This window comes from Phaenicophaeus curvirostris, chromosome 18 (assembly GCF_032191515.1).
Source record: "Phaenicophaeus curvirostris isolate KB17595 chromosome 18, BPBGC_Pcur_1.0, whole genome shotgun sequence".
Lineage (NCBI taxonomy): Eukaryota > Metazoa > Chordata > Aves > Cuculiformes > Cuculidae > Phaenicophaeus > Phaenicophaeus curvirostris.
The window spans coordinates 14,717,071-14,730,088 of record NC_091409.1 but is presented as its reverse complement, the minus strand read 5'-3'; the positions used below and the strand labels follow the sequence as shown (position 1 = coordinate 14,730,088).

The following is a 13,018-nucleotide window of genomic DNA, read 5'->3' as shown; positions in this document are numbered from 1 at the left end:
TACAGCCTAGAGAGATGTCTGGTTTGGTTTGTGGGGTTTTATCCTCCTGTCCACAGGTTGATCTGTTCAAGCCCCTGGGCTGCGTCAGGAGCTGCTCGGGCAGCACGGTGCCGGGGGCTGGAGCAAACCGGGCTGCTTCGTCGTGTGCTGCGTGTCGCTCGATGGGGCTGGGGACTGCAGTCAGGCACCACCTGCCCTGTACAGCTGGAATTCAGTCTTCCTCAAAGAACTGCAGCTTCAAAGAATGGCAGAAAGCATTCTTACTGCTCCATAAGTGGCTCCTGGTGCAGGTGCTGCTCTCTTTGCCCAAGAAAGAAGTGACGGGATGAGAGAAAACGGCCTCAAGTTGCGCCAGGGGAGGTTTAGATTGGACATTAAGAAAAATTTCTTTGCTGACAGAGCGGTGAAGCACTGCAACTGGCTGCCCAAGGCAGTGGGGGAGTCCCCATCCCTGGAGAGGTTCAAAAACCATCTAGCCATGACACTTGGGGCCAGGGTTTAGCAGGCACGGTGGGGTTGGGTCGGATGAGCTGAGAGGTCTTTTCCAATCTTAATGATTCTGTGATTCTGTGCCAGGTACTCAAGCTTTCCAGGGCAGGAGGTAATTGTGTAGGTGATCCAGGAGCTGCGAAGAGGCCCTCTGAGCGCAATCCCATCCGCTCTTCTAAGACTGCCACCCGTGCCCTCCTGAGCTGACATGGGTGCCAGCTCAGACATCATATTTGTGTAAGGGATGGCGCCTTCATAGTCTCAGACCTAAGCACTTCGCGGGGCTCCTGTGCCTGATCAGCCACCTCTGCCACCTCCCGGGGTGGTGGGCAGGGTGGGCGTTCCAGTTCCGATCCCGAAATGCAGCACCAGGACGTGTCGGCACCACGGGGGAGCAGGGGGAGAGCAGGGCTAAGCCCCTAAGCCCAAGGCGCCAGGGACGGGCCGTGTGTGCAGCCAGAGGGAGTCCTGGCACATGCTGACCCGGTGCTGTCAGTGAGCAGCCGCTACCTCCACTCGCTGCGCTCAACAGCTGCCTTCTCTTTCTTTCCCTGTTTTTGACCACTTTGAACAATTCCATCATAGCGTGAGGTTTAACAAGGCCAAATGGCGGGTCCTACACATGGGGCACAACAACCCTGAGCAGCTCCAGACTAGGAGAAGTCTGGCTGGAAACTGCCTGGAGGAGAGGGACCTGGGGGTGTTGGTTGAACAGGAGCCAGCAGTGGCCCAGGTGGCCAAGAAGGCCAATGGCATCTTGGCTTGGATCAGAAACGGCGTGGCCAGCAGGTCCAGGGAGGTTATTCTCCCTCTGGACTCGGCACTGGTGAGACCGCTCCTCGAATCCTGTGTTCAGTTCTGGGCCCCTCACCACAAGAAGGATGTTGAGGCTCTGGAGCGAGTCCAGAGAAGAGCAACAAAGCTGGGGAAAGGGCTGGAGAACAGGCCTTATGAGGAACGGCTGAGAGAGCTGGGGGTGTTTAGCCTGGAGAAGAGGAGGCTGAGGGGAGACCTCATTGCTCTCTCCAACTACCTGAAAGGAGGTTGTGGAGAGGAGGGAGCTGGGCTCTTCTCCCAAGTGACAGGGGACAGGACAAGAGGGAATGGCCTCAAGCTCCACCAGGGAAGGTTCAGAAAGGATTTCTGGAAGAAATTTTTCACAGAAAGGGTCATTGGGCACTGTCAGAGGCTGCCAAGGGAGGTGGTTGAGTCACCTTCCCTGAAGGTGTCTAAAGGACAGGTGGATGAGGTGCTGAGGGGCATGGTTTAGTGATTGATGGGAATGGTTGGACTCGATGATCCAGTGGGTCCTTTCCAACCTGGTGATTCTGTGATTCTATTAAAGTAGGCTCATTTTCCCAGTTAAGTTAGAAGTGTGCTGGGATACCCAACCCCTGCAGTCAGAACAGAGGTGCTCCTCCGCAGTATGAGGGATTACAAATCCCTAGATTATAACTAATCATTAAAGACCAAGGGGATCTCCATCGCACACCATGGGGACTCGGGTTTTTAGAAACCTCTGTGAGGATCCTGACAGAGGTTTATGGACATTAAAACTCACTGTGGCACCCAAAGCTACACGCACCATGGCTTCTTCACTGAACATTGAACTGTGAGACATTCTTTTCTCTCTCAAAACCTCTGGACAGGTCTTCACCATCCTGTTGCATTCATCCCAGGGCTTGATCCCAGTCCATCTCACAGCACCAGACTTCTTTGTCCGGCACAGCTGGAATCAGTCATAGATCCTCACACCATTCCTGCAACCCTTCATGATACCTGAACCTGAAGGGGATTGCCTTCCCCTGCGTGGTAGCAAAGGCAGTTTTACTGCTGTGGAACGTGACCCACAGCCTCAGCAATTCCCTTGAGAATTTTAGAGACTTCATCGCTCTCTGCAGCTCCCAGAAAGGAGGTTGTGGGGAGGTGGGTGCTGGGCTCTGCTTCCAAGGAACAAGGCATAGGACGAGAGGAAATAGCCTCAAGTTGTGCCAGGGGAGGTTTAGATTGGACATTGGGAAAAATGTCTTTGCCAAATGAGTGGTGAAGCACTGGAACCACCTGCCCAGGGCAGTGGGGGAGTCCCCATTCCGGGGGGGGTTCAAAAACTATGTGGCTGTGGCACCTGGGGACAGGGTTTAGCAGGCACAGTGGGGTTGGGCTGACAGTTGGACTGGATGAGCTGAGAGGTCTTTTCCAACCTCAATGATTCTGTGATTCTATGATTTTTATGAATCCTGAGAAGCTGTTTTACCAAGACCCAGTACTGGGGGTGTACAACTTGATTTTATTGACTGTTCCTTAACTCCTGCACTTTCCATCGCCAGGAGAGAGTGCCGTCTTCGAGACAAAGCACAAAATAAGGGTCAGTCAGGTGTTGCACGGGGCTGCAAGTGACTCAAGCTGTGTAATGCCAAGCTGTGTAATGCCACTTGTAATCCTGCTGTTCTGTACCCCTTTACCATCCTGTACCCCTTCACCCAAGCTGTCGTTGCTCCCTTGCTGTTCTCCTGGCTTCATCCTCATAGCTCTGCACCTGCAAGCTCTGACACTGCCAGGCGGGTTCTCCTGGGAAGTAACTGCCAACAGCATGAGAACTGCACTCCGCCTTTCCTTCGGCTTCTTTTGGAGTTTTTAGTTTACAGAAGAACCAAAATTTAGTCAACAATGGAGTAGAGAAGCATTACCTGAAAATATGCATTTGCAGGACAGCTCGGCAGCCCCTGTGCCCTGTTTGCATCCCATCGACACACAGCACTCCAGATAGAGATGCTTTGCCTTCTTTTCCTAACTAACTCCAAACATCGCTTGCATTTTGACTGCTGCTGAAGACTGAGCCCACACCTCTGTTCAAATCCATACCTTGAGGCCACCAATTTGCTCTTCTGCTGCTCAGATTTTGCACCATGGGTGTGAAATTAGGATTCTTAACCACAACACCTTCATGGTCAACCGCACCAAATTTACCTTTTATCAACCCATCAGTCTGTCCTTATCCTTACAGGTCAGAACAAGTGAGTGTGGACTGACTAATCCACTGCCTTTCTTAATCAGGACACAACAACGCTGAGCATCGTGGCTCCCTGGAAAACCATTTACTCTTTTTCCCCCACCTCAAGCACGTGGAAGGGCTTCCCTCGTATTCCATAGGATCATTCACCCAACATCCTGTAAAGCCTTTGGCACAAAACCAGCCAAACACATTTTGGAAGTACAATCAACCTCACAGCAGACCTTCTCCAGGTCTTGCAAAACACGACTTCCCATTAAACAGCACCTTTTATACTCTCTCATGATGTCATGTGCCCATTTCTAGCAATTACATTCTTTATTATAGTTTTCTTTCCTGCACACAGACCCATCTTCCTAGGTCGTAATTCCCACAAACCCTTGTTTAGAACAGGGGGCACATCTGCCACCTTCCAGATCCCAAGCTTCAACACAACTTCTGTAAGAGGCCACAGAGCACAGGTCACAAAGCCCTGCTGCTCCGCCTGATTCCCTTTGGCACATCCTAACACTGTACCAGCACCTTTCCTATTGAAGGATTTGGATTACAGTGACTGGATTATTTTTTCTTGTTTAGCGCTACACAATTTTGAACATGCAACACACAAAAATCACCAATATGGTCACAACAGGGCCATGGATACGATCCAAGGGCTGGAGCACCTCCCATTGAGGACAGGCTGAGAGAGTTGGGGTTCTTCAGCTTCAAGAAGGCTCCAGGGAGCCCTTAAAGCAGCTTCCAGCACTGAAAGGGGCTCCAAGAAAGCTGGGGAGGGGGGCTCTGGATCAAGGAGTGCAGGGATAGGAAGAGGGGGAACAGTTTTCACCCACAAGAGGGGAGATTGAGATGAGATTTTAGATTGTGAGGGTGGGGAGGCCCTGAGCCAGGTTGCCCAAAGCAGTGGTGGCTGCCCCATCCTGGTTGGATGGGGCTCAGAGCAACCAGATCCAGTGGGAGGTGTCCCAGCTCAACACCAAACTCAGACTCTGCCTTTTGTACCCAAGAACAGAGCCCTCTGAGGAGGCCAGAGCTGAGCAGTCTCTCGCTCCTACTGTTCTTGGAGTGTCTTGGACCTGGACTCGGCACCCAAGAAGACTATATCCAAGGGTCCATGAGCACCCAGGATCGTCAGCCAGAGCAGTGTGGAGCTGGTGGCAGGAGGGTGAGCTGTCTACAAACAGCCACCTCCAGCTCAGTTACCATTCCCGACAGACCAGAAGATAGGATTCCTGTGATCAGAGATGGCCCTATGGGAATCTTTATTTCAAAGTTTTAGGAGCAACCCTTAACACAAACTTGCCCCAACATCCAGACAGTAACACAATAATGGAAGTTTACTTTTCTATAAAGCCTGAAGCACCAGGGCCAAAAAAAGAGCTCTGCGCACACCGCTGCCAGGAAAGCCTCAGTAGAGTAGTGCAATTGTGTGAAAGCACGTGAGGAGCTTCCACACACCCTTCGGATGGGGAGTGGAGGCATTTCTACACCATCAATGCACTTTGAAACAGGCAAGTGGAAGTAAAGCAACTAAAATGAGCAAGCAAGAAGGAAGAGCTCCAATTAGAACCACATGCAGGGCCTGCAGCTCCTTTTTGTTATTATCATTCCCTGATAGGGGCAGAGCTCTAATTAGCAAGATCCTAAATAACTGACTGAATGGAGTAACTGCTCAGAACCGTGTTACTTAACCTTTTTCTCCAAGACAACTCAAGATCAGGTGGTTTATATCTCTCTACTTGCTGACTTCCAAGCATTTCCCAGCAGAGTCACTAACCCCCACAGAAAAATCTGAGCCTGCTGGCAAGAGCCTGTTGATGCCCCAAGAGCCACAGTGTCTGCAGACAGCAGAGCAAACCGCGCTGTTCCACACACACTGCTGCTGTGAGAAGGCCTTGGACTGACTTTGAGAAACCCTGGCTTTAATCAGAGCTGATCCCTGTGGGAATACCTGCAAGCCAGGGCAAGAGAGCAGGTGATGACTTCCAAGTTATTTTGTGCAAGTAAACTACTCCAGTTTTGGTATCGGACATGCAAGGGGCCCTGCAGGCTGCCTGCAGCAGAAACACCACAGCAAGAGTGTGGGAAGAGAGGGCAGTGCCATGTGAGCGTGGAAACAGCCTGCTGAGTACAGAACACCAGGGCATTATTTAAGGCAAAACAATCCCTAGCGATTAATATCCAAGAGCCACAGGTGTAAATATTGTGGGAATTTGAAGGGCTTGGTCAGCATCCAAAAAGGAGAAAGCAGAGCTGAAGAACTGGAGGAAGTCAGCAAAGGGATAGAGAGCATTTCTGATTCGTAACTTAGGTGTAATTTGTTCAGTTTTGTAATGACACTAAAGTTTACAAAACAGTACAAAAAATGTTTTTGCCTCTTCCTTGGGCTGCAGAAAAAAACATCAGGAGGTCTGGAAGTCTGTGATCCAAAGTGCAGCTTGACATTGACTCCTTCGGAGCTTTCTGGAAAGCAGGAACCAGCACCACTCAGGTCAAGCTGAAAGACAAAATAGAAAGGAGATGTAGCACATGAGCACCAGAGGGCAGAGGCCTTTCACAACAGCAGCACAGCTGGTTCTCAGGCCCAGTTACACAGGCCCAGTAGGAATTTCCCTTCCCAGACCGTAAGGGTCTCTTGAGAAGAGCAGCAGACCTAGTGGCTGCTAACAGTCATTGTAAGAAAAGACGTTGGCAAAGGCAAAACATACACTCAGCCTGGTCTGGGCAGTTATCAAGGCACAGAGCAAGCTTAATTATGCCTCTGTTATGTTGAGAAACATCAAGCCTTTATAAAGGAACTCCGAAGGCACAGCAAAGAACTCCTCAAAGGGTTCTTAATTCCAGGAATTCCTTTTTCTTTCCTTATCCTTATTTCTGTATGTTCTAGTAACTGAGAACTCAGACACTAAGTGACAATGGCCCAGGTAGCTCAAGAACACAGTTCCAGCACCACAGCAATGATCCTGAGAGTTGTAATCAAACAAAATCCCCAATAAATTTTGCGTAGGACGTTCATCCATAAGTGTGCCTAAACCTTGTAAAATATTTGCACACATTAATGAATGGGGAAGCTCCCTTATCACAACCACTCCAGGCAGAAAACAAGAAAACCTGTCTCCCACTAACAGGTAACTTGGATGAAGCCTTTGACAAAAAGGCTTAAAAAAAGACATTTAGGGTAGCAGCCTTAAATTAAAAAGATTTAAGGCAGCAGCAGACAATCTCCAAAGTCTTTTTGGCTCTAGAAATGGTTGTATCAGGCATTTGAAATTATAACTTTCTGGGTTACAACAATCACAAGCCAAGATGTCAAGCAGAGTCACTAGCATTTTAACTTTAAAATAAGGTTTGTTTAAAAAAATCCATTCATTTCATAGCTGAGCACTGAACAACTAGGAAAAAGGTGTCTGAAAGTTGAAATGGACACTGTTTTGCTCAGAAAGTATTGTCAATGCAACAAAAACCCTGACAAAGACTAAGCAGGTTTATTAGCTACAAGGAAACAAACCCTTCAGCACAGAGGTGCTTACTGTCAGGAACACAGAAGAAAAAGGAAGAGAAAAAATGGCAATTAAAAAAAAATATATATAAATTGTTTGTGGAAGCAGCTGGCTGCACAGTAAAATCTTGCCTGTTTTGATCACAGTTACACACAGGCCTGGATCCTCCATACCTGTCAATCAAGGAATCTCTCATGTTGGTAGCAATGGCGCTTGGCTGAGCTTCATTCAGCTTGAAGATACTCTCTATGACGGAGAGCTCGGTGCTGGTCGTGTCCAGCCCACAGAAGGCACACCAGTCATTCACAACCATTCCCGCTGCAATCACCTCGCTGCCACGATTCACCGTTCCAGCCTGGCAAAACAAAGCAGCAAGAGCTAACGGGGTACGCTGACAGCAACACATTTCACTTCATGTCCTTATTACAATTCTTTAGCAGCGGGCTTCAACCCACTCTCCTCTAAAGACTAAAGCTCCTGCCATCAGCAGAACCTTTAGAAAGGTTTCAGATAAAAAGATTACTGGACAGGCCTTAATCTCAGGAGAAAAAACTGTGTGGCATTCAGTGAAATGGAATCTAACAAGTAAGAAGCACAAATGCAGAGCAAGCAATTGCAATATTCACAAACCCAACCGAGCAGGCACAGGATTTTATTGCTTCATTTTTTTAAACACCGCCTCTGGCCAAACCACAGACGACCTCGCGTTCTGCACGAATGAATCAGCACAAGTTGCATAATCCCAGCAGAGCAATGGTTCAGAAGCAAGAAGCAAACTGAAGGTGCTAAGCAGCTTATACAAACTTAGAAAACAGGGAAAACGTCCCAGAAATCTTGCCCCATTCAAGTCTCCTCCCACCTGGAACAGCTCTGCAGAAAGAATATCTAGAAGCCCAAATGAACCCTGAAACTGAGAACTGGGTTGGAAGGGAATGGTATGAGAAAATAAAAGCCTATAAATGCCTTACCACGAGTGGGACCTGGAGCAATGAAGACAGTTCATCCTGATCATCAATGGAAGTTTTAGGGTGCACAATTCCTCCCTGGTTACTAAAAACACAATAACTTCCAACCAGCACCTGGTCTGCTACTGTTTGCCTGAAAACCTCAACCTTCAGGACATCTGCCAAGATCTCTTCTGTCTCCTGTCAAGAGAAAGAGGGGATAAAGTTCTCTGCAAAATGGTACTGGAGTCTGAAGTCAAGCTATTCCTGCACACAACCATCAGCTGGAATCCTCCCCTTGGAAAGCCCACCCATGCTTTCACAATCCATTGCAATCCAATCATGATAAAACACACTCAGACTCTGTACTCCAGATGTTCCCAGTGAACCGTGCACACCGAGCTGGCCCTTCTCTGGATGCGCTCCAGCCCCTTAATGTCTTCTTGATGCTCTCGTTACACACATGCACGCTCGTTTTAATATTTTACATAACAAAGCAAACTGCACCCAACACACTTCCATACCCCACTCCTTCCTTCCACCCTAGCACGCTGAATAAGAGGGCACACAGTGATTCAGGGCAGGGCACATCCACAACTAAAGATAAACAGGAAAAGAGGTAGATGAACTGAAACCAAGCCCAAAGTCCAAAATCCAACTCTGAGACTTCTCTCTTAAGAAGGAAATATGAGGCAGCACAGCCCTGCTGCTCCCCACGTTACAGACAGCAACTCCCAGCAGTTACAAGCCCAAACGGCAGCCTGGCTATCACTGCATGTGCATGCACTGTGAATTTAAAAGCATTATTGAGCCATGTACCCTGTCAAGGTCTGGATGAACGAGAGCTACATAGTCATTGCAGGTAGTGACATTGCCCAGAGCTGAGAGACGCTCTTCTACTCGCTGAATTCGTACAGAATCTGGCAGGCTGTTGCGGATGTGTTGCAGCTCTTGGTCTGTTGTACTGCTTGGGACCAACAGCCCATGTCTGTTCCCTAAAGTAACAGGGGAACAGGAGAGGAAGGAAAAAAAAAAGAGAAAGAAAATTTAAAAAAAAAAAAAAAAAGACTGTTTCCACAGGGTTTCCTGCTTTCCTGATGTTCACGTAACAAATGGCCCTTCCCTACCCACCCCACCCAGGCTAAGAATTCAGCCCAAGAGAAATAATGTCACTGAAAATAACCGAGCCCCACAGGTGAGGGAAATCTAGGATGAAGCGTAGGCAGAAAGGGGTGAATGGCACCATCTTTAACCACTTCTCTTTTTAAATAGCACTAAAGGAAGCCCGAGGTTCTCAATGAAACATTGTGACTGGGAATTTCCTCCTTGCCAGCTGCCCCACAGGAGGTACAGCTGCCCCTTGCCTGTGTTACTTTCACAGCAGTAGCGTAGGACGGACACACACATTCTTTGCAGGAACAAAACTCAAAACAAGAAGCTCTCTGGCCAAAGAGGGTCCCACCAGCCAGGGATGGGTCAAAGCTGGTCGTTGATTACCACGTTTGCCATTGCCTCCCCCTGCCCAGGCTCTGCCCCTCCAGCGCTGACTCTGAACCATAAACTTAAGGAAAAGGAACCTTTTCCTAGCTTGCAGCAACCAGCCTTAGGCATGTCTGTAGCCCATCTCCAAGCACCACAAGGCAAATGATCCCCACTACTCTAGCTCCTTGCTATTGGGCGAGTTTCCCCTTTTCCCACTGCTTTCACTCCTCCCCTTGGAATCATTAGTGGTTGGAAACGACCTCTCAGCTCATCCAGTCCAACTGTCAGCCCAACCCCACCGCACCTGCTAAACCACGTCCCCAAGTTTTTGAAACACTACAGGGATGGGGACTCCACCACTGCCCTGGGCAACCGGTTCCAGGGCTTCACCACTCATTCAAGTAGAGAAATTTTTCCTAATATCCAATCTAAGCTTCCCCTGACACAACTTGAAGCCACTCCCTCTCATCAACTCCCTTGTTCCTTGGGAGCAGAGCCCAGCACCCCCCTCCCCACAACCTCCTTCCAGGAGCTGCAGAGAGCGATGAGGTCTCCCCTCAGCCTCCTCTTCTCCAGGCTAAACAGCCCCAGGGACCTCAGCCGCTCCCACAACCCCTGTTCTCCAGCCCCTTCTCCAGCTCTGTTCCCTTCTCCGGACGTGCTCCAGCCCCTTCATGTCTTCCCTGGAGTGAGGGGCCCAAAACTGAACCCAGGATTCGAGGTGCAGCCTCACCAGCACTGAGCCCAGGGGGACGATCCTTTCCCTGCTCCTGCTGGCCACCCCATAGCTGATCCAAGCCAGGAGGCTGGTGGCCTTCTTGCCGCTGCCCCGCGCCCACCTCACCACAAGCTCCTTTCACGCCCTCACAGCGTTACAGCTGAGGGGCGCGGCCCTTCCCGCTCCGCACCTACCCACGCACATCCTGCCGATGATGCGGCAGCCGGCGATGGACGCGTGAACCACAGGGATGGTCCCGAACAGCTCCCCCTCGAAGACGCTGCAAGGAGAAAGCGCCGTTAGGGCCGGAGAGGAAGCGGGGTGGGGGCGAGGCCGTGGAGGCGGCTGGGCCGGACCCCCGCTCATCCTCACCTGTAGAAGTTCTCGGAGCCGCCGATGGCCACGAGGCAGTAGGCGTTGGTCAGTTTGGCGAAGCAGCCCAGCTCGTTGTTGTTCTCGAAGCTGGCGCGGATCGCCATGGCCGAGAAGGGACGGCGAGAGGCGGGGTGGGACAGGCCGGGACGAGGCGAGGCGAGGCGGGGTGTAATGGGATGGGCCCGGCAGCAGGGACAGGACAGGACAGGACAGGCCGAGGCGAGGCGAGGTGAGGCGGGGTGTAATGGGATGGGCCCGGCAGCAGGGACGGGACGGGACGAGAAGCTCCGCAAGCAGCCGCTGCGGCCTTCGCCCCAGCACGCGCTGCGCCACTTCCGGTACGGCGGCCGGAACTGCCGTCAAGGGCGGAAGGGGCGGGACAGAGCGGCGCGCGCCGCGACCGCGCCCCCCGACAGCGCCCCCGCCCGGCCGGGAGGAGCGGCCGCCGCCACGTGGGGCGCGACCGGGGCTGTGTGTGCCCCCCATAGGGCTGTGTGTCCCCCCCATAGGGGCTGTGTGCCCCCCCATAGGGCTGTGTGCCCCCCTATAGGGCTGTGTGTGCCCCCACTATAGGGCTGTGTGTGCCCCCCTATAGGGCTGTGTGTGCCCCCATAGGGCTGTGTGTGCCCCCACTATAGGGCTGTGTGTCCCCCATGGAGCTGTATGTGTCCCCCTATAGGGCTGTGTGTCCCCCATAGGGCTGTGTGTGCCCCTATAGGGGCTGTGTGTGCCCCCCATAGGGCTGTGTACCCCCCCCAGGACTGTGTGTCCCCACCCATAGGGCTGTGTGTGCCCCCCATAGGGCTGTGTGCCCCCCATAGAGGCTGTGTGCCCCCATAGGGCTGTGTGTGTCCCCCCTAGGGCTGTGTGCCCCCCATGGAGTTGTGTGTCCCCCCCATAGGGCTGTGTGTGCCCCCCATGGAGCTGTGTGTGCCCCCTATAGGGCTGCGTGTGCCCCCATAGGGCTGTGTGTGCCCCCCCTAGGGCTGTGTGCCCCCCATGGAGTTGTGTGTCCCCCCCATAGGGCTGTGTGTGCCCCCCCATAGGGCTGTGTGTCCCCCCCATGGAGCTGTGTGTGCCCCCATAGGGCTGTGTGTGTCCCCCCCATAGGGGCTCTCCTGGTCTCTGTGAGCCTCTCTGGTTCCACCATGGGGCTCTCCTCGTCTCCGTGGGGCTTTCTCAGCATCCCATGGGGCTGCTTCTCCCCACACCCACCATGGGGCTATTCCAGACCTCCATGGGGTGTCCTGACCCTTCCGCGGGGCCATCTCTACCCTTGTGTGGCTGTCCTGCTTCCTCTCTGGGACTGTCCCAGACCCCTGTGGGGCTGTCCTTCCTCTGTCCACACCACCTCCACGTTGACATCATCTGTGGACAACAACACTGGGGTGTAGATGTGTCACCCACAATCCCGTGTCACCCGAGGGCCTCATCATGGCATATGTGTATATGTGCATAGAGGCTGCCTGTGTCCAACCATGACCTCTGTCAGGTGCCACCTTTGCTCAGATATGGTCTTGTGAAGGCACCATCCATATGGTGATACCATCCACGTGGAGATGTATCTCATCAGTGTGGTGATCCCAGCCATGTGATGATCCCACCCATATGCAGACACCATCCGTGTGGAGATTCCATCCATCTGGTGATCCCATCCACGTGCAGTCACCGTTTGTGTGGTAATCGATCCTACCCACGTGGTGATCCCACCAGTATGCAGACACCACCTAGGTGGAGATCCTACCCACGTGCAGACACCATCTATAAGGCGATCCTACCCACATGCAGGCACCACTCATAGGCTGATACCAACCATGTGTAGATGCTGACCGTATGCCCAGACGTGCCACCTGTATCCTCCAGGCACAGCTCAGCTGGGCCCTGGTGAAGCTCAGAGTGTTCTCCTCCCCATGAAGGACCCAACATAGCTCCTCCCAGCAGAAGAGCTCTTTTATTCTTAGCCACGTTGCCATGCCTTAGCCTGTTTCTTTTTCAGCACATGGACCCTGGGAGAGGAGTCGCTCAGTCCAGGGAGGCTGTGGCTTCACCCTGAAGGTTCCTCATGGTGAACACCTGGGGGTGTTGGTTGACAGTGACTGAACATGAGCCAGCAGTGGCCCAGGTGGCCAAGAAGGCCAATGGCATCTTGGCTTGGATCAGAAACGGCGTGACCAGGAGGTCCAGGGAGGTTCTTCTCCCTCTGGACTCGGCACTGGGGAGACCGCTCCTCGAATCCTGTGTTCAGTTCTGGGCCCCTCACCACAAGAAGGATGTTGAGGCTCTGGAGCGAGTCCAGAGAAGAGCAACGAAGCTGGTGAAGGGGCTGGAGAACAGGCCTTATGAGGAACGGCTGAGAGAGCTGGGGGTGTTTAGCCTGGAGAAGAGGAGGCTGAGGGGAGACCTCATTGCTCTCTCCAACTCCCTGAAAGGAGGTTGTGGAGAGGAGGGAGCTGGGCTCTTCTCCCAGGTGACAGGGGACAGGACGAGAAGGAATGGCCTCAAG

At 52.2% G+C, this 13,018-nt stretch overlaps 1 protein-coding gene across 1 annotated transcript; it reads right to left on the bottom strand.

Moving 5' to 3' along the window:
• Positions 1–4,734: 4,734 nt before the first annotated feature.
• On the bottom strand, positions 4,735–10,840 carry EIF6 (eukaryotic translation initiation factor 6). The gene is made up of 6 exons (XM_069871781.1): positions 10,513–10,840; positions 10,335–10,420; positions 8,760–8,935; positions 7,965–8,141; positions 7,170–7,351; positions 4,735–5,993 (listed from the first exon to the last, which is right to left on the bottom strand). The coding sequence occupies exons 1-6, from the start codon at positions 10,617–10,619 to the stop codon at positions 5,984–5,986; spliced, it is 738 nt and encodes a 245-aa protein (XP_069727882.1). The 5' UTR covers positions 10,620–10,840; the 3' UTR covers positions 4,735–5,983.
• Positions 10,841–13,018: the final 2,178 nt, after the last annotated feature.